Source organism: Spodoptera frugiperda, chromosome 11 (genome assembly GCF_023101765.2).
Source record: "Spodoptera frugiperda isolate SF20-4 chromosome 11, AGI-APGP_CSIRO_Sfru_2.0, whole genome shotgun sequence".
In the NCBI taxonomy this organism is placed as follows: Eukaryota; Metazoa; Arthropoda; class Insecta; order Lepidoptera; family Noctuidae; genus Spodoptera; species Spodoptera frugiperda.
The window spans coordinates 8,019,006-8,038,641 of NC_064222.1; the positions used below are offsets into that span (position 1 = coordinate 8,019,006).

At 38.0% G+C, this 19,636-nt stretch overlaps 1 protein-coding gene across 6 annotated transcripts; it reads left to right on the top strand.

The window, feature by feature from the left end:
* Positions 1–714: 714 nt before the first annotated feature.
* On the top strand, positions 715–17,824 carry LOC118274629 (AP-1 complex subunit beta-1). Of its 6 annotated transcripts, none has more exons than XR_007705729.1 (20): positions 826–960; positions 1,039–1,225; positions 2,162–2,332; positions 3,077–3,103; positions 4,436–4,633; positions 5,096–5,213; positions 7,095–7,285; positions 7,825–8,007; positions 8,683–8,865; positions 9,344–9,538; positions 9,801–9,893; positions 10,314–10,435; positions 11,219–11,409; positions 12,052–12,152; positions 12,493–12,597; positions 13,390–13,522; positions 14,120–14,321; positions 14,364–14,405; positions 15,601–15,727; positions 16,074–16,091. XR_007705729.1 is itself a non-coding variant. In XM_050696862.1 (19 exons), exons 2-19 carry the CDS (start codon positions 1,118–1,120, stop codon positions 16,473–16,475), a joined length of 2,766 nt encoding a protein of 921 aa, XP_050552819.1. In that variant the 5' UTR covers positions 715–846; positions 1,039–1,117; the 3' UTR covers positions 16,476–17,824. The 6 variants fall into 6 exon arrangements, 3 of the variants coding, with proteins under 3 accessions (XP_050552819.1, XP_035448156.1, XP_050552818.1); XR_007705731.1 differs by lacking the exon at positions 14,364–14,405 and adding an exon at positions 14,616–14,657; XM_050696862.1 differs by lacking the exon at positions 14,364–14,405 and having other exon boundaries at positions 715–846; positions 14,120–14,237; positions 16,074–17,824.
* Positions 17,825–19,636: the final 1,812 nt, after the last annotated feature.

Below are 19,636 nucleotides of genomic sequence, written 5' to 3' on the forward strand. Positions count from 1 at the left end.
ACTTAATAAAGATGACGCTGCAGTCTACAGTGAAAGCGACATAAAGCTGATAAAATAACTTCGAATGTTGTTAAAACTCGCAAATTTTTAAGTCATATTTTATTTACAAAATGCTATATTATAGTTTTATTCATTCAACCACATTTATCATTTATTTGTAAAACAAGTTATTTATTATAAATTTCTAAACGAAAAATCTATTAGTCATGACATCACGATAGTCATGCAAGAAGAAAATAAATGTCGATTGTAGCCTTCTGGGAATCGAATCATAAATCGATTCGAAATATGTTTTAAAATGATGAATTTTAATATTTTATCAGATTATAAACATCTATTTGCCTAATCAGTCTCAATAATACCTACAGAATGATACAGACTGAACTTTTTGAGACTAGCCTGGAATCTCAGTATTAAAATCATATTTATTGTTATTCATAACTACACGTGAACAGCCTATAAGTGGTCACTGTTGATCAAAGGCCTCATCACGCACGGAGAATTGAGTTTGAGCATTAATCAATACGCTTGATCAATGCGGGTTGGCGATTTCTAACTTATAATTTTATTAGAAATTATATGCCAAAGTTCCCTCAGGGTGTTTTCTTCACCGTTTGGCAATGGTGTCTAAATAATCTTAGAAAGTAGATAAATGTATGACTCAGAAATAGTTTCACTCTGGTACTTGCCGTTGGTTTAAGTTACACATGAGACGTTCGTCTTAAGTCTTCGAGCCACACTACAGCAATCGATATAAAAACGAAAAATTACTAATCGATTAAATTACGCGTATCCGATTTTCACTGCCCATCACTAGTATTGTTACGCCCCTTCGTCGTGTCAAAAGTGCGTTTGCAAGTTTTATTTCATTTACTGTACAATATTTCGACAATTTATTTGTTATTTGCATTTATTTAAAGTTCTTACATACTATTCTCTGATATTATAATTAATTACGAAGTAATTCTATTGTATGTTGTATTAATCAATGCCGCAAACTTCCTGTCAAAATCATCTAATATTTTATCGATTTTGTAGGTCGGGTGTCACAAATAAATAGTTTTAACATCATCCAAGTGTTGTAAAATTAGAGGAAAAGTGGTGTAAAACAGTCAAGATGACGGATTCAAAGTATTTCACGACGACGAAGAAGGGAGAGATATTCGAACTCAAATCGGAACTGAACAGTGATAAAAAGGAGAAAAAGAAGGAGGCAGTCAAAAAAGTAAGTTCTATACGACAGATTTATTAATAAAAACATACATTACAGTCTTTTTTCGTATTAAATTCATGTAAAAATGGCAAAAAATTGATCCAATCCACCTACTGATTAGAAGCACGACTTTCATCAAATTGATGACAAATCATCTGTCACTAATAGATCACATTTCCTATTTGGCCCAATTCTGATATCTCCACTCTATAAAAACATTAAAATGTTAGCTAATAAACCTGTAACAAGAGATTGCTATTGCATAAGTCTCTTATTTAAATGGTTTAAAGTTCATTCTTATAAGAATGCATAAAAGATAAAGAATTTTGTTTTGATTCGAATTGTTTATTCCTATTCTGGATGATTTAATAGTGTATAAAATACATAATCTTATATCTTACCTATATATTATATGATTATATAAAACTAAAGAGTTTGAAGATGTTAATCTCTGGAACTACTATTTCGAATAATTCTTTTTTGTAATGGATAATCCATGTATCAAGCACAGTTTATAGGCTATAAAACATCATGCTACAATCAATAGGAGCTGAGCATAGAAGGTGAAACCATACAGAAATAGCTAGAGTATAAAAATAAATGTAGCTCCTGATATGAAAAGCAAACTATAATTAAATGAATGTATATCCTTTGAGGATAAAAACCAATTAGGGAAAGTACTAGATTCTGCCTAGATTACACACCCATTTATCACATTTTATGTTCTAAGTCTCATGTAATAGGGCGTGCGTCTATTGCCATATACCGGGCGCATTTCCAGACTGTTACTGCTACAACTGAGAAATTTTTAAAAAACCCGACAACCCGGGAATCGAACTTGAGACCCCTTGCCCGGCAGTCACACTTGCAACTACAGCCAACAAGGCAGTAATCTTATTGTAAACTTATAAAAATATAACAAATCTACAACACCCCTACCTTCCACAGGTCATAGCATCAATGACAGTCGGCAAAGATGTGTCCGCATTATTCCCCGACGTTGTAAACTGCATGCAGACCGATAACTTGGAACTCAAGAAGCTGGTCTACCTGTACCTGATGAACTACGCCAAGTCTCAGCCGGATATGGCCATCATGGCCGTGAACACCTTCGTTAAGGTACGTACTGTGTAATTTACGTAGATTGTGATTGTTTGAACTGTACTGTGGTCGGAAAATGTTATGTTAACTATTGAGGTGTTTTACAATTATTTTTGATTTGTCTTTTACAGTGGAATACTGTTTGTGATTTTCTAACTTTTTTTGGGTAGTCTGGAAGACAGATGCTTATTTCTTTCCTAGCGGATTACCGAGGCTTAGGCTCGAAGGGCAGGAGAACGGGATGGTTTTTAGTCAGTAAGAGTTTGCCACTCCCTCTCGTCCTGCTCAAGGCATGAGAAGTCATTGGATTATTTTCCCCAATAAAGTTTCAAACTACTTTAATAACAAAGAAATAAGCGAACATTGAATATTGAATTTGTTATTTTTTAAGATATTATTATATCCAAAGTATATAATATATGAAGTTAAAAGAAAATCAAATCCTATCTTTTATCAACCTCAAATGTTAACACAACATTATCCGATCCACAGTCTATACATGTGATTTTAAACTTACAACCAACAATAATCTGCATGGATATGTAAACAGTTGCAAATGTTGATCGAACCAAAATTATTTCCAGTAATATTCGAAATTCTCAAGCATGGCAAACATTGCCCCTTTTTACAAAAAAACTGTTATTAAAAAACCTGTTATTTTAGTACTTGTGTTAATAATAACTACTCTTCGTAGTTATTTTTGTGTGTGACATGTATTTTTTTATCGTTTTTTAATGTCAACTGTACGGTAATGGTGGGAAGGATCTACCAACATACCAGCTTGTTAAGGTAAACTAAATGGTCCAGAAAAACCTGAATCAAATCATCTGATTGTAGATTTACACATTGGTTTTAAGAAAATTAAGGATATTGTAAAAATAAACTCGTCTTTTGATCATAATACTGTATAGTTTTGGTGAAATTTCTGTTAGACTTTGTTTTGTAAAATTAGATTTTGCGTACTAAATACTACTTTACTACAGTGAAAATCTGCAGAAATAATTTAGTTCCTCTAAAAAGTCTAGGCAAAATTCTTTAGTTGATTATCAAGTGTAAACAATGCCAATAATCAAGTAAAAAGACTAAAATGCCTAACAGAAATTCACCAATATGAAAACTTCAAGCACTAAATAACCCAATAACTCCACCCTGCATGCAATAGCAAAACAATTATTGCATGATTATTATACACAGTACTATTATTACCAATAATAATGACTATTAAACTCTTATTAATAACTATTACCCTACACTTGGCACGTGAAATGTGTAAATCTACATAAAAAATTCAATAACCAGTAAAAAAAAACAATATGTATGAAAATCCATGCCTCATACCTTATTATGAATAGAAGCACATCGGCTGTATTATTTTATTATTATTATATTATATCCCATATTTATTATGTAATGGAAACAATTTCTACTGGAAACTCCTAATCTAATTTATTTAATTACTAGCGATCCGCCTCGGTTTCGCACGGGTGCAAAACTGATACTAAATACATTATAATAGCCACTGAAAATAAATACTCACTGAAAAAATTATTAAAATCGACCCAGTAATTTTGATCTCTTTTTCGGATCAAGTAGTCAGCTTATACTTATTTTTCAATGTTTTTAGTCCGTAAGAATCTTACACTTCCTCTCGCCTTGCCCAAGGCAGAAGAAGTCATTGGATGATTTTCAATCCCTCAAAAAAAGATATTTTCAAAAATATATCCCGTTAATTTTATGTTTGCAATTCCAGCAACTAACTTGGACTTTTAACTCCTTTAGATTTCTTGGGTAGAGCTGATTGCCATCAGGTGATCATGAGCGCTCTATTGCCTCCCTTCTCCATAATACTAAATAAAAAATTATATTAATATTTTTCACATTTCGTCATCAATATTTCTCTTATTGTTGGACATTGTATAGCGACATTACGTGCAGTAATATGCACTACTGCCTCCTACGGGGATAAATAGGCGTATTTTTCTTATACCTAGTAAAGAATCCAGTGTTAATAGTTTCCACTACACTTAAAAACCGCTTATAGTAAAATTGCTTCAGTATAATTGATGTGTCGCTTCTCTTTTCTTTTTATACACAATACCGACACTTCGGTTACACATTCAGGACTGTGAGGACTCCAACCCACTGATCAGAGCCCTGGCTGTGCGGACCATGGGCTGCATCAGAGTGGACAAGATCACTGAGTACCTGTGTGAGCCTCTCCGCAAGTGCTTGAAAGATGAGGATCCTTATGTCAGGAAGACCGCTGCCGTGTGCGTTGCTAAGCTATATGATATTTCTTCGAGCATGGTTGAAGATCAGGTGAATATTAGTTTTTTAATGATTATCTTTAAAATTTAATATGACCAATCAACTGGCTTTAAGCAAGCTTTAATGAGTAATGCCCAAACTTTCTCCGCACGTCCGATAAAAAAATCAATTGAAAGTGGCATCGGCAATCCAAATGCTGCATTTATTTATTAAGGCTTACCAACTAAGATACATACACAGACAATCTTAAAAATATGCGGAAACTAACAGTTAGTGTATGCTCTTAAATTAAAGTTAGATTACTCGTACTCGCGGCGACAACAGATTGATAATAATTATTTAGTGATTTTGCTCATAATGCTCTTCTTGGTGAAAAAATTAAATTAATTACATAAACACGATTGTATAACAAAAACGCGAGTTTATTAAAGACATTTCAGTAGTAGATACCTAAATAAACATAATAAAATTACCTTTTTATAGGAAAACTAACAATGTAATACTATCTACCAGGGTTTCCTAGACCAGCTGAAGGATCTGCTGAGCGACTCCAACCCCATGGTGGTGGCCAACGCGGTCGCCGCGCTGTCGGAGATCAACGAGGCCAGTGTGTCCGGACAGCCTTTAGTGGGTGAGTTATATCATACAGACTAGCTACTTCCGCGCGGTTTCACCCGCTCTGCTCGGCTCCTATTGGTCATAGCGTGATGTTTTATAGCCTATAGCCTTCCTCAATAAATGGACTATCCAACACAAAAAGAATTATTCAAATCGGATCAGTAGTTCCGGAGATTAGCGCGTTCAAACAAACAAAACTCTTCAGCTTTATAATATTAGTAAGTATAGATGATACAACTCATACACATGTATTGTTGCAGCTGTCCCCTATCGGGGTAAAAAGAGACAATGGAACGCCAAATTTCATTATTTACGATTTTTTTGTGGAACAAACAGACGTATCACCTGATGGTAAGCAATCGCCACCCCCCATAGACATCTGAAACACCAGGGGCGTTACAAGTACGTTGCCGGCCTTTTGGGGGTTAGGAATTTAAGGATTGTTGGGGAATTAGGGATTGGGAAGATTGGGAAGAATGGATAATTGGGCCTCCGGTAACCTCACTCACACAACGAAACACAATGCAACCGTTGTTTCACGTCGGTTTTCTGTGAGGCCGTGGTATCACTCCGGTCGAGCCGGCCCATTCGTGCCGAAGCATGGCTCTCCCACATTTGCATTTTTATTGCACAATGCAGTATATTATTGCGTAATATAGCCTAAACACGACATAATGGCCTTGCCCTTTTCTGCAAATACTTACAAGGAGGTTTCAGCATTAATCACCACCCTTGCTCAATGCAGGTTAGCGATTTCAAACTTATAATTTGAAATTATTATAAGCCCAGGTTTCCTCACGATGTTTTCCTTCACCGTTTGTCATTAGTGTCTAAATAATAATAAAATAAAAAATAAAATAAAATAATCGTAGTTTTTCTAGTCAAGGTATTTAAAAATTTATGTAAATGACGTTAAATCTATAAATAGGTTATTGTCTTGTCAGTAAAAACTAACCAATTATGTAAAGCGGTACCTGGCTTGCTTCCAAAACGTGATATCGCTATAGACATTATAGTAACATGCCAAAATAAATTCCATTCATCACTTAAATATATTTCTATTTTCGTTTTACTCAAAATGATTTTGTTTTGATGACTATGCTGTTCTACATTTAATGGTTAACTTATTAAAAGATTCTTTAATATCTGGAATACGTATTTACGCCTATATTTGGCAATGTGAATCTCTCTAGAATGGATATTATGATGGGATTAAGAACTTTCGAACAACTAAAATGGCTTAAAATTGATAAATTATATCAATTAATTACTATACATTTCTTTTTACTAAGAACCACATTAAAACTATGTAATAATTATGAGTACTAGTAATCCCGGTGAACTCCGTTCCGCCACCAACCATGCTTTTCTCTTAATTTTTTCCTGAATTTTCTTCGCTATAAACCTCACGAGCCCGAGACATTTCTAACGAATGCAAAACCCGTTGGAAATCGGTTCGTGCGTTCTGGAATTATAACGTCAGGAAGGAAAACCCGACTTATTTTTATATTATAGACTAGCTGTCCCGGCAAACTTCGTTCCGCCTAATGAGGATAATTCATTCCAAAATGACATTTTAATAAGAGATGTTGTTGTAGTCGAATTCTTTTTTCTGAGGTTTTCCAATTTTTCTCATCGTTTAAACCTTCCCTGAACTATTACGAACATTTCAAGATCAAAATTAGCCAAATCGGTTCAGCGGTCCTCGAGTTTTAGCGAGACTAACGAACAGCTAATCATTTTTATATATAAGAAGACAAGAAGATATATTATAGTACTTTTCACAGTTCCATTTGTGTTAACAGCAAAAATCAAACACCTTTTTGTAGGAGCTATATAAAGATGTTTAATTTTTAAAACATTAGTCTAAAACTTAAATTCTTTTCTCCAACAGAAATGAACGCTCCGACAATAAACAAGTTGCTGACTGCCCTGAACGAGTGCACGGAGTGGGGCCAGGTGTTCATACTGGACGCGCTGTCCAACTACTCGCCCAGAGACGCCCGGGAGGCACACTCCATCTGCGAGCGGATCACGCCCAGGCTCGCGCATGCTAATGCTGCTGTCGTATTGTCGGCGGTCAAGGTAATTATACATGTCACATGTCCTATGCAGGACTACCTACATTCAGGATTAATATTAATAGGTAATTGATAAATTAATACTATAAAATAGGTTGTTAGACAACATTATCACATTTCAGAACTGTTTCACAGTATTTAATAGTGACTACTACTAAATAAGAATGAAACAGTTGTTGACAATATCAAGTTTTCAATGTAAAATCAAATAATAATTGGCTTTTGTATTAATAATGTCTTTAACCCATGATATGCCAGAACGCAGATCTACGCGAGACACACCAAAACAGTAGCGTGACTATGATAGAACAGAGAATACAAAAAAAGTTTTAGAATTGATTCTGTAAGTTCTTAAATGCTAAACCACTTTAGCAGTTGCATTGCGACTACTCAACCAAAAATATCTTAATGCTTTCTGGGTAAAAAAAACATCTTAATTTATTCCTTAAAAAAAAATCAGGCAAAAAATCTTTCTTCACCATCGATAGTAATTTCATGACAAATTAAATCACCACCTTTATAATCAACCTCCATAATCCCCAGGTCCTAATGAAGCTGATGGAGATGGTATCGGAGGACACGGAGCTGGTGAGCACTCTGTCCCGTAAGCTGGCGCCGCCGCTGGTGACGCTGCTCAGCGCCGAGCCCGAGGTGCAGTACGTCGCGCTACGGAACATCAACCTCGTCGTGCAGAAGCGACCTGATATCCTCAAGCATGAGATGAAGGTATGGGATATGTTTTTGTGACTGTATTATCATATGTTTTTCTTACGGTATAAGCCGGCAAAAGAGCAGACGGATCACCTGATGGTAAGAAATCGCCGCCGCCCTTGGACACTTGAAACTCCAGAGGCGTTACAAATGCGTTGTCGGCCTTTTGGGGGTTAGGAATTTAAGGGTTGTTGGTGAACATTAATGTGGCGCATTAATGGCAGTTTTTAGATGAAAAAATAGATCCTTATAGAGAAAAATTAGCAAGAAACTCCAGGAAATGATGTCATATTTCCAATATAACTCAAATCCACACTGTCAAGGTTATATAAAAATTTAAATTAAGTTAATCTGCGTTTGTTCACTCACCCTACACATTATCGTCTTATTTTTAAGACGGGTAACACAATATTTAAGAAACAAATAGACAAATTCTGTTTAAAAACTTGTTATCAAAGTAACTAAGGAATCTATACTTAATAATATAAAGCTGAAGAGTTTGTTTGTTTGAACGCGCTAATCTCCAAAACTACTGGTCCGATTTAAATAGTTCTTTTTGTGTTGAATACTGCATTTATCGAGGAAGGCTATAGACTATAAAACATCACGCTATGACCAATAGGAGCCAAGCAGAGCGGGTGAAACCGCGCGGAAGTAGCTAGTAAAATATATATATAATTAATTTCGCAGGTATTCTTCGTGAAATACAACGACCCGATCTACGTGAAGTTGGAGAAGCTGGACATCATGATCCGGCTGGCGTCGCAGGCGAACATCGCGCAGGTGCTGGGCGAGCTCAAGGAGTACGCCACCGAGGTGGATGTAGACTTCGTCAGGAAGGCCGTCCGGGCCATCGGACGGTGTGCTATTAAGGTTAGAACTATTTTATTTATTTTATACTTTTTATAATTACCAAGAAAACGAAGCCTTTACGGCTTATAACTCTTTTGTGGTTTATTATTTTACAAATCTAAAACTGTACTGTACCGACAAAATTATTGATGGGATACTATGATACCATCAAAAACATCTTGCAATAAAACCAACATCAGCACATCAGTTTTCCTACCGTAAAAAGTCACAAACTCACAAGTCGGTTATTTTATGTAGTCCCTACTTAAGGGACCTTCTGTCTTATTATGTAGATTGTTATCATATCAATATTACATTTATTTAACGTTTTAATTCCAGAAGTCCCTATGTATTATATTGTTAAATCACCAAGTAGGTAGTAGGTAGTCTCATTTTATGTATCCAATTGATTAAAGAATTAGGATGATTCCTAATTCTCTTTACAGTCTAACCCAGTTGGGTCAAAGAAAATCTTAACAATAATTCATTCGATCCCCAGGTGGAACCATCAGCCGAGCGCTGCGTCTCCACTCTCCTGGAGCTGATCCAGACCAAAGTGAACTACGTGGTGCAGGAAGCCATCGTGGTGATCAAGGACATCTTCAGGAAGTACCCCAACAAGTACGAGAGCATCATCAGCACTCTGTGTGAGAACCTGGACACGCTGGACGAGCCTGAAGCCAGGGCTTCCATGGTAAGCTACTTTTTGAGGTTGGGTTTTGGATGGGTGGACGGTTGCGGGGTATTGTTTTAGTATTAAAAGAGATTCAATAACTATTTTTTGTGTATTTTTATAAATAGGGAATACAAGTTTGGCTACAAAAGAAACATGCTCAAAATTATGAATTCCTGTAGCTTGCAAAAATTACCTATAATGGATTGCTTATTCTGCTACAAACTAATTTTGACATTATTACTACTATGAGAATAATGTATATTTTATCAATTTCCTCCAGGTGTGGATCGTGGGTGAATACGCCGAGCGTATCGACAATGCTGACGAGCTGCTCGACTCCTTCCTCGAAGGATTCCACGATGAGAATGCACAGGTAATATTCATTAATATTTTGTATCACATACCGAATACATTTTGTTACCACGTGAAGAAAGGACTCACTTGGGTGTCGTTAAAGCCCACTAAAAGACTACACATTTGACAAAGACCCAGGACCAATGCTCTCTGATATGATATGATAACGTTTTATAAAAATTTACTTAGGTTAATTTAATTAGGTTACAGTATAAACATACTGTAACCTTCCGGCCTGCCAAAGGTAAACATTATGGCAAACCAAACAACAAATGTAAGTACAAAGAGGGTCATATTCTCACAATACGAGCTAATATATTATAATAATAATGGCCATGGGAGATGGTTTGACAAACTGATATTTCTGAGGGAATTTTTAATATTTTCTTCCGCTCCTTATTACTACATGTTTACTAATACAAACTGTCCTCGTCCCCAGGTCCAGCTGCAGCTGCTGACGGCGGTGGTGAAGCTGTTCCTGAAGCGGCCGGCCGACACGCAGGAGCTGGTGCAGCATGTCCTCAGCCTCGCCACGCAGGACTCCGACAACCCCGACTTGAGGTGAGGATCACTTAATTATACTGTTGATTTTGTAATGTGACATAGGTTGGAAGATAAACATAACTTTAACATACTAAAAGGTTTGGGTAAAAATGCGCACGGTTGGCTCGGTGGCTGGGCAACTGGCTGCCGCGCAACGTGTAGCGGATTCAATTTCCACATAGAGCAACCCTTTGTGTGATCCACAAATTGTTATTGTTTCGGGTCTGGGTGTCATGTGCATGTGATGTTGTATGTTTGTAAACCACGACACTGGAGAAAATCCTAATGTGGGGCAACCTTTTTTTTTAAAAAAAGCTTACTAGGCTGTTGGTGTGGTGATTCTGTATGGGTAATCCGGGTCATGGCCAGGGCCAGTGGAGGAACACCGCGGTAGTTTTAGCCGGTCTGGCACACGCCTCCGTCGTCCCCACTGCTTGAGAAGTTAATGTTACACAGGTTAGAAGATTAACATAACCGAAAGGTTTAGGTGAAAGGTAAAAGTGCGCCCACTTTTCAACTATATTGTTGTTAATCTCGTTTAATAGAAGATTGCCATACGCCGAAAGTAAATCCAGAATCCGTGCTAAAATTTATCGAAAAACTGAAAAAGGACTAATGATAGACGTTCATTGCTCGGTAGCCGTACTTGTAACCACTCAACCAATACATACGTTATTCTCAATAACGTAAACGAAACATTTTAACCTAATGGAACTTTGTTAAGTTTGATAATCAAATAAACAAAACTACCTGAATACCACAACCTCAGCAGAAATTGTAACATATTTATTCCTCACCCAGGGACCGAGGTTTCATCTACTGGCGTCTTCTATCGACGGACCCGGCGGCCGCCAAGGAGGTGGTCCTGGCTGACAAACCCCTCATCTCCGAGGAGACAGACCTCTTGGAGCCCACACTGCTGGACGAACTCATCTGTCACATCAGTTCCCTTGCTTCCGTGTACCATAAGCCACCCACAGCTTTTGTTGAAGGTTGGTAAAGAAGAAATAATATTGTTGTATCTATACTAATATTATAAAGCTGAAGAGTTTGTTTGTTTGTTTGAACGCGCTAATCTCCGGAACTACTGGTCCGATTTGAATAATTCTTTTTGTGTTGAATAGTGCATTTATCGAGGAAGACTATAGGCTATAAAACATCACGCTATGACCAATAGGAGCTAAGCAGAGCGGGTGAAACCGCGCGGAAGTAGCTAGTTTGTTATAAGAAAGGGGTAAATGAATAGATGGATTATCTGATGGTAGCAATAAGCGCTGCCAGTGACCGCCGCAATATTAAGAGATAACATGCTAGTTTCCTACTAATCAAATTGAATACTTGTTTCGAAACATCAAAGACGATATTTTCTATGAATTTTGCGTCAAATAGCAGACGTATTTCTAGAAAATTAGCTCGAAAATTTCGAATAAGTATATCAATCGAATCTATGAATAAAACTGTGATTATTTTTTAATATTTAATTGTATTGAAGAGCTGAAATATATTTTTGTGACTGAGGAAACTAATATCTAATATCCTATGTCACCTAGTCAGCCTAAATGCGAAAGCTACCGAATTCCCTTAGGATTTAAAAGCTCAACTTAAAACAATAATAATGTATTGTGTATGTCCAGGTCGCGGTGCGGGCGTCCGTAAGTCGCTGCCGGCCCGTGGGGGCTCAGCCACCCACGAGGAGCCCGCGCAGCCCACCGTCATACCCAACCAACTACACGGGGTGAGTGCCTACTACACCTATCTATACTAATAGAACTGTATACATACAATTTGCGGTATTTTTTTTATGGATTACAATAAAAAGATTCACATTATAAAAACAAAAAATCTATACCCATACATTAAATATTGTTTGTGCTATTTTGTAAAAAAGAACCGTGCACTACTCTAGAATTTTCTCCTGTGGGTCCGTTTACAAATATACACATGACATCCAGACCCCAAACAGCTATTTATGAATCACGCAAAGAGTTACACACGTTGCGCGACCGGTTGTCCGACCACCGCGCCAACCGTGCAGTTGATATTTGTCTTATTTTAATTTAATAATTATTTTGCAGGAATCTCTTATCGGAGACCTGCTCTCCATGGACATTGGCGGACCTCCCCCTGCACCCGCCCCTACATCCAACCTGGATCTACTCGCTGGTGGTCTCGATGTACTGGTAAGTAATGTTTCTAGTTATCTTTATATATATAATTCTTCTGTAAGTGTGTATGTCACTGAACTTCTCTTAAACGACTGGACCGATTTTGATTTTTTTTTTGGGTGTGTTCAAGGGGATCTGAGAATGGTTTAGATTCACAGTTTTGTCCGCTGGACAATGATTTTTTGATTATTTTTTAATTTATTAGTAGTTGTTGATTTTGGAATGTTTTACATTGAATCCGACAGACGGCGCTACCATCGCAGTGTCAAATATCAATGACGTTAGATGTTGTCATAACATTTGAATAACAATTTTCATCAAAAAGGTCCAGAATGTTTTAGCTTATTAAAAAAAGTTTAAAATTTTCAAATTAAAGACGTGTAGACAGGACAACGTCTGTCGGGTCCGCTAGTAACTAAATATATGCCTAACTTGCGATTATTGAAACGAATGGCTCGTTTTATTGTTAATAAATTGTATCGTTTAGTCATATATCCAGTCCAACCGATAACATAGTTAGTGTAGTAGCAGTCTCCAAGAAAGAAAGAAGTTCTAAGCCGGAGCACAAACTGCAACAAACAGTAGTAGTGCCTAGTTCGCAGCTCCGGATCAGGCATCAGCCCTATTGGGCTCCTATCTGTGGTGGTCTGATGGCTCTTTGAGGCGGTCTGATTCTGGTCGGGCGGCGAGCTACGTGGCCCGAGAACATTTTGTCCCATAGTTTATCCTTGGCTTTAGTCTAAAGAAGGATTAAGTTATATAGTACTGAAAAGTGATATTAATTTAATATTAAATGTTGTGTTCCAGTTGGGTGGCGGTCCAGAGCCGGGCCCCACGTCGGGTACGACCGGCCTGCTGGGCGATATATTCGGAGTGACGACGGCGCCCGCCTCCTACGTACCGCCCAAGCAGTGCTGGCTGCCCGCTGATAAGGGGAAAGGTACACTACAACCTTTTTTATAGCCTATAACTTTCCTCGATAAATGGACAATCCAACAAAAAAATAATTATTCAATTTGGACCAACATATCCGGAGATTAGCGCGATCAAACAAACAAACTTTTGACTTGAGCTTAATATATTAGTGAAGCTGTAGATTTACATATTAATGTTGATTGGTAGCAATTAAAGCTACATTGCACTTAATTTGATTATTTGAATTGGGTGGAAAAATATATTTCTTTACTAATTAATTTAAAAAAATATCAACCACCACAGTATGAGAGACTCATAAGTCGGTCTATTTCTAAAATTATAAGATCAATACTACTAAAATTATAAGATCACTAGACTGCATGATTGACGTGGCGGCTGGGCAGGTGGCTGCCGTGCAACGGGTAGCGGGTTCGATTCCCGCACGGAGCAACTCTTTGTGTGATCCACAAATTGTTGTTTCGGGTCTGGGTGTCATGTGTATGTAAACTTGTATGTTTGTAAACGCACCCACGACATAGGAGAAAATCCTAGTGTGGGGCAACGTTTAAAAAAAAGAAAAATAAAATTTAATATTTACTGAAATCTATGTTCTTTGTGACAGGTCTAGAAATCTGGGGCACGTTCAGTCGCCAGAACGGGCAGCCGCGCATGGAGATGACGTTCACCAACAAGGCCATGCAGGCCATGAGCGGGTTCGCCATACAGCTCAACAAGAACAGGTCGGTGTTGTAACTGTACTACATACAGCTCAACAAGAACAGGTCGGTATTGTAACTGTACTACATACAGCTCAACAAGAACAGGTCGGTGTTGTAACTGTACTACATACAGCTCAACAAGAACAGGTCGGTATTGTAACTGTACTACATACAGCTCAACAAGAACAGGTCGGTATTGTAACTGTACTACATACAGCTCAACAAGAACAGGTCGGTATTGTAACTGTACTACATACAGCTCAACAAGAACAGGTCGGTATTGTAACTGTACTACATACAGCTCAACAAGAACAGGTCGGTGTTGTAACTGTACTACATACAGCTCAACAAGAACAGGTCGGTATTGTAACAGTACTACATACAGCTCAACAAGAACAGGTCGGTATTGTAACTGTACTACATACAGCTCAACAAGAACAGGTCGGTATTGTAACTGTACTACATACAGCTCAACAAGAACAGGTCGGTATTGTAACTGTACTACATACAGCTCAACAAGAACAGGTCGGTATTGTAACTGTACTACATACAGCTCAACAAGAACAGGTCGGTATTGTAACTGTACTACATACAGCTCAACAAGAACAGGTCGGTATTGTAACTGTACTACATACAGCTCAACAAGAACAGGTCGGTATTGTAACTGTACTACATACAGCTCAACAAGAACAGGTCGGTATTGTAACTGTACTACATACAGCTCAACAAGAACAGGTCGGTATTGTAACTGTACTACATACAGCTCAACAAGAACAGGTCGGTGTTGTAACAGTACTATGTTCACCAACAAGGCCATGCAGGCCATGAGCGGGTTCGCCATACAGCTCAACAAGAACAGGTCAGTGTTGTAACTGTACTACATTAGCGGCAACGCAACGTCGAGGTTCGATTTCTGCTCGGTATGAATATTTTTGCGATCGACACAAATATTTTTTACGGATATAGATTTTGGAATCGAATCAGGGACTGCAGGATAAGTCTGATTGAAATGTTTTTATTTAAGTATTATTATTTCGATGACAATATAACCGTCAAAACCATTAATGGTTTCACGGTAACTATTTCTCCATTGGACAAACAACCCTCTGTTGTGGATCTCGTTTTTTCGTTAAAAGTAAAGCAAACTCATTCGGCGCATGTATATTCAAACTTGCCAATCAGAGAAGCGAACAGCGCTTGCATTCCTATTTCGTTGACATAACTTCGGTAAGGGCATCAACATGATTACATATGATTTTTGTAACTTTTCCTTTTACTATAATAATCCGCTTCCACCCAAGTCACTGCGAAAGCCCTACATTCGGTGGACAACAGTAATGTTACATCATGTTTAACTCGATTATTATTTATTATCCTATTCCAGTTTCGGCGTGTTCCCGTCGGGCGGACTAAGCGTGGGCGCGGTGCCGGCCGGGGCCGCGGCTGACGCCCCGCTGGCGCTGGCCACCACTGGACCCGTGCAGAGGATGGAACCACTCAATAACCTGCAGGTAACTATACGCTACTCTGTTATCATCATCAAGAGCCTTTTAGTGGCCACTGCCGACCAAAGCCTCTTCTCGCATGGAGAAAGTTGTTGATCTACTGCAGTCTACATTATCGCACTATCTATAACTGGTCTCTACAGGAATGCGATGATCTGCACCACTGATTAAAAATGACGTGTTTAGAAAGAATCCCGTGTACACATCATCACCGCATTATTATTGAAAATGTTGTACTATAGACAAGCCACAACTTAGCAACAACAATGTAAAAAACTATCAAAAACTACATCTACTATACCGTGAACTTTATAAAAATGCCCATCAATAATTCACCACAATTCCGTTCCAGGTCGCAATCAAAAACAACGTCGACGTATTCTACTTCGCGTGCCTCATCCCCGTACACATCCTATTCACTGAGGACGGACAACTCGACAAACGGGTGTTCCTAACCACATGGAAAGAGATCCCCGCCGCCAACGAAGTCCAACACACATTATCAAACGTCACAGGCAACGCAGACTCTATCGCTCAGAAAATGACACTAAACAACATCTTTACTATCGCCAAAAGGAATGTTGAAGGGCAAGATATGCTCTACCAGTCCCTAAAACTCACTAATAATATTTGGGTGCTCTTAGAGTTGAAACTACAGCCTGGTAATCCTGAAGCTACCCTCAGTTTGAAGTCCCGGACTGTGGAAGTCGCGTCTTGCATATTCCAGGCCTATGAAGCTATTATTAAGTCGTAATCTCATTTTGTAAAGAGATAGATTGTTTTAAACTGTGCATTGGACAGCGTGTTTTGTAATAAGACATCGGTTTTGTCATGAAATTTAGTATATTTCGTCGGCTTATTGCAAGAAATCATTAACTTCAAAAAACTTTTTCTTTAGTGGAATTATTTTGACACATTCTACAAAATGCAAAAACAAATTTCATCAACGTAGTTATATTAAGGGTAATATGGGCAAATCAACACCCAACCAATACATAATTCAAACTAAAATACCGTTTATCTCAAAATAGTGGATATGTCACATAATGAATTCTTTCAATAAGCCGACGATTGGAAGATATTGATAAATGTCATGTCTTACTAGTAAGCGCAAATACGCTGTCCCTAAAAATGCCAGTTTCTACTCGGAAAGCTTGCTTTGGTAAATAAAGACCTCATTCTCACTAAAAATGGCAGATTATGTCATAAGCTCAATTCAAATAGCAATTATTAATTTATATGTCATACAAATACTTAGTCAAATGGATTAGGAAAATATATAGCCAATCTGTATAATGTAGGTATCCATTCGATTTTCTACTGTATTACAAAAGTATAAAGTTGATAATCGATCAAATCAGATGTTGATCTGCTGTACGTAAAGAGATTGAGGTTTATAACCAAAGCAAGAGTATATCTCGACTTATATGTATATGTTGGTATAAGAATGTTAATGAAAGTATTCCTATGTAAGTTATAAAGACTTGTAAATTCCATTATAGATTGTATGAATGTTAGATGCGCGGTACATATATATTTAATGACGGTTTTGGCGGCGGCGCTAGTGTTGCTTAGGGTCCAAAAGAATACTTGCTTATGTCATTGGTCAATCAACTTGTAATAGCTGAGCTGATTGGACTAATGGGACCTTATGGTAAGCGTCCACTGATCCGCATCGTACGGACCGCTCATCGGCAATGCCTACAAGCTATGCGTGCTGATGACGTCAAATGAAATCAGATGCGTACGATGCGGGTCTGTGGACGCTTACCTTTATGGGGCCTTACGCTACTAGCGCCATCTCTTGAGCGTTAAGTTAAAACCCTCATTATCAAATAGCTTACATATTAGACCATTATGCAGCTGTATTACAATCTGGTTATTAATGAAATTAACGACTGGAATCAAATGAAATGTTATTTTAATTCAAAGTTAAGAGATTAAATTGATGAAATTATGGTTTTTAATGTTTGTTACTCGACTGTGTGAGCAGTGCAGTGGTAATTTAATTAATTATTAATATATTATGATTATAGTTCGCGCCGTTTGGTGACAAACACGCTGTATGTAAGACGTTACTGTAATAAATTTATGTTATACTGATTACTTTTGTTTTATTACTTTCCTTCGATACTTCTCAGCCAATCAGGACTTGCATTCCTCTAGCAAAAGGGAAAATTATAAAACTACTTTTTTTCATATTAATCTTAGCATAGAAACCTTGTAATATCTAGAAAACTAGAGGTCTTAGCTAAAAAATAAATCCGGAGCTGCGGACTACCTAGTGGGTTTACAGGGGTTCCGGCACGAAAAGCAGGAGTAGGAACAGGCTGATTTTTAGTAAGTCTGACACTCCCTCTCGCCTCGCCCAAGGCGGGAGAAGTTATTGGATGATTTTCCCCCTTCAAAAAGAAGCTAAAAAGTAACCAAATGTTCGTTCCTCCCTACCCTGTAGAAACACCTCGTAAAAGCAGATTTTTTCGAAGGATGTGGAAATAACGTTGGGCAAAGTGAGTACATTATCCAAATTACTTCAAACGGCGCAAACCTTGCTGGTGTCGTGTCGACGCTGTGTCGAGTTGTGAAGTAAAACAGAGGACTAATCAAGACCGATACTAATGGTGCCGATACAGAGTAAACCCCGATTTATTTTTTTGTAGTGTAAGCCGGTAAACGAGCAGACGGATCACTTGTTAGTAAGCGATCGCCGCCGTTCATGGACATCCGAAACACGAGGCGTCACAATGGCGTTGCCAGCCTTTTGAGGATTACGAATTTAAGGGTTGTTGGGAATCGGGGATTGGGAAGGGGGATAATTAGACCTTCGGTAACCTCACTCACACAACGCAAGTGTTGTTTCACGTCGGTTTTCTGTGGTGTAATGGTGGTCAAGCCGGCTCAATCGTGCCGAAGCATGGCTCTCCCATACTAAAATGAATGTTAGCATGTTGGTGAGCCGAGTGAAAGGTGTAGCGCTCGCGCGACCATGGTTTCGAACCGGAACTCTGATAACCCGTTAGGTAATCCGCAGCTCCGGATCGGCTTTAGCCCTTCTGGGCACTATCTATAGTAGTTTTGATGGGGTCTACCTTTATTAGCAGAATTTTTTTGGGTCCTTATTTTATTTTGCATAACAACGCATGGCAGAAACTTTATTTCGCAGAAAATCTTTTGGTATAAGTACCATCATTTGTAAAACATTAAAAACGCATAATTTTGTTAGTCAAATTCTACTTTAGGCTTAAATTCACTAAATTGATACCCATAATTATTGAAAGGTAGAACCATCATTTTGCAGAATGTTCGCTGTTAGAATCGTCTTTTGGCATAAATTTCATAGCCATAATAATTAATAAAAAGGAGAACCATCATATCTCAGAAAGTTCACAAGTTAGAATCGTCTTTTGGCATACTTTTCATATCTATAATAATTGAAAGACTCATCTATCACGCAAGCGTGCGTGATAGATGAGTCTTTCGCAAGACAACTTTCGCTCACCACCGCAGTTTCGGCTTGTTGGCCGTCTTCGCCGGCCAGCCAAGGCAGCGGCGGCTCGCTCGTAGCCGCCTGCTCCTCAGCCCGCGGGCCGCCTCGCCCCTCCGCGCCTACGCGATTTTAAATTGCACTCTAGGGGTAGAACAGACAAGACTACGTGCAGTCGGTTTTGCAGCGATTCGTCGTTCTGTTACGTCTCTAACTTTTGTAGTACATATTCACTTTTTAAGACAATATTTTAATTTAAGGTTAAGAATATGATTACACTTTATAAAAAGGACAATAATTATGCCTAATAAAATTATTCTAAATGATATTTTACCATCTTTTTAATATGCCAAGTGAAATTATTTCAAATAAATCGTCGTCGTTCCAAATAAACGTTATGAAAAATGAAATTATGCAAAATTAAGCTTTGC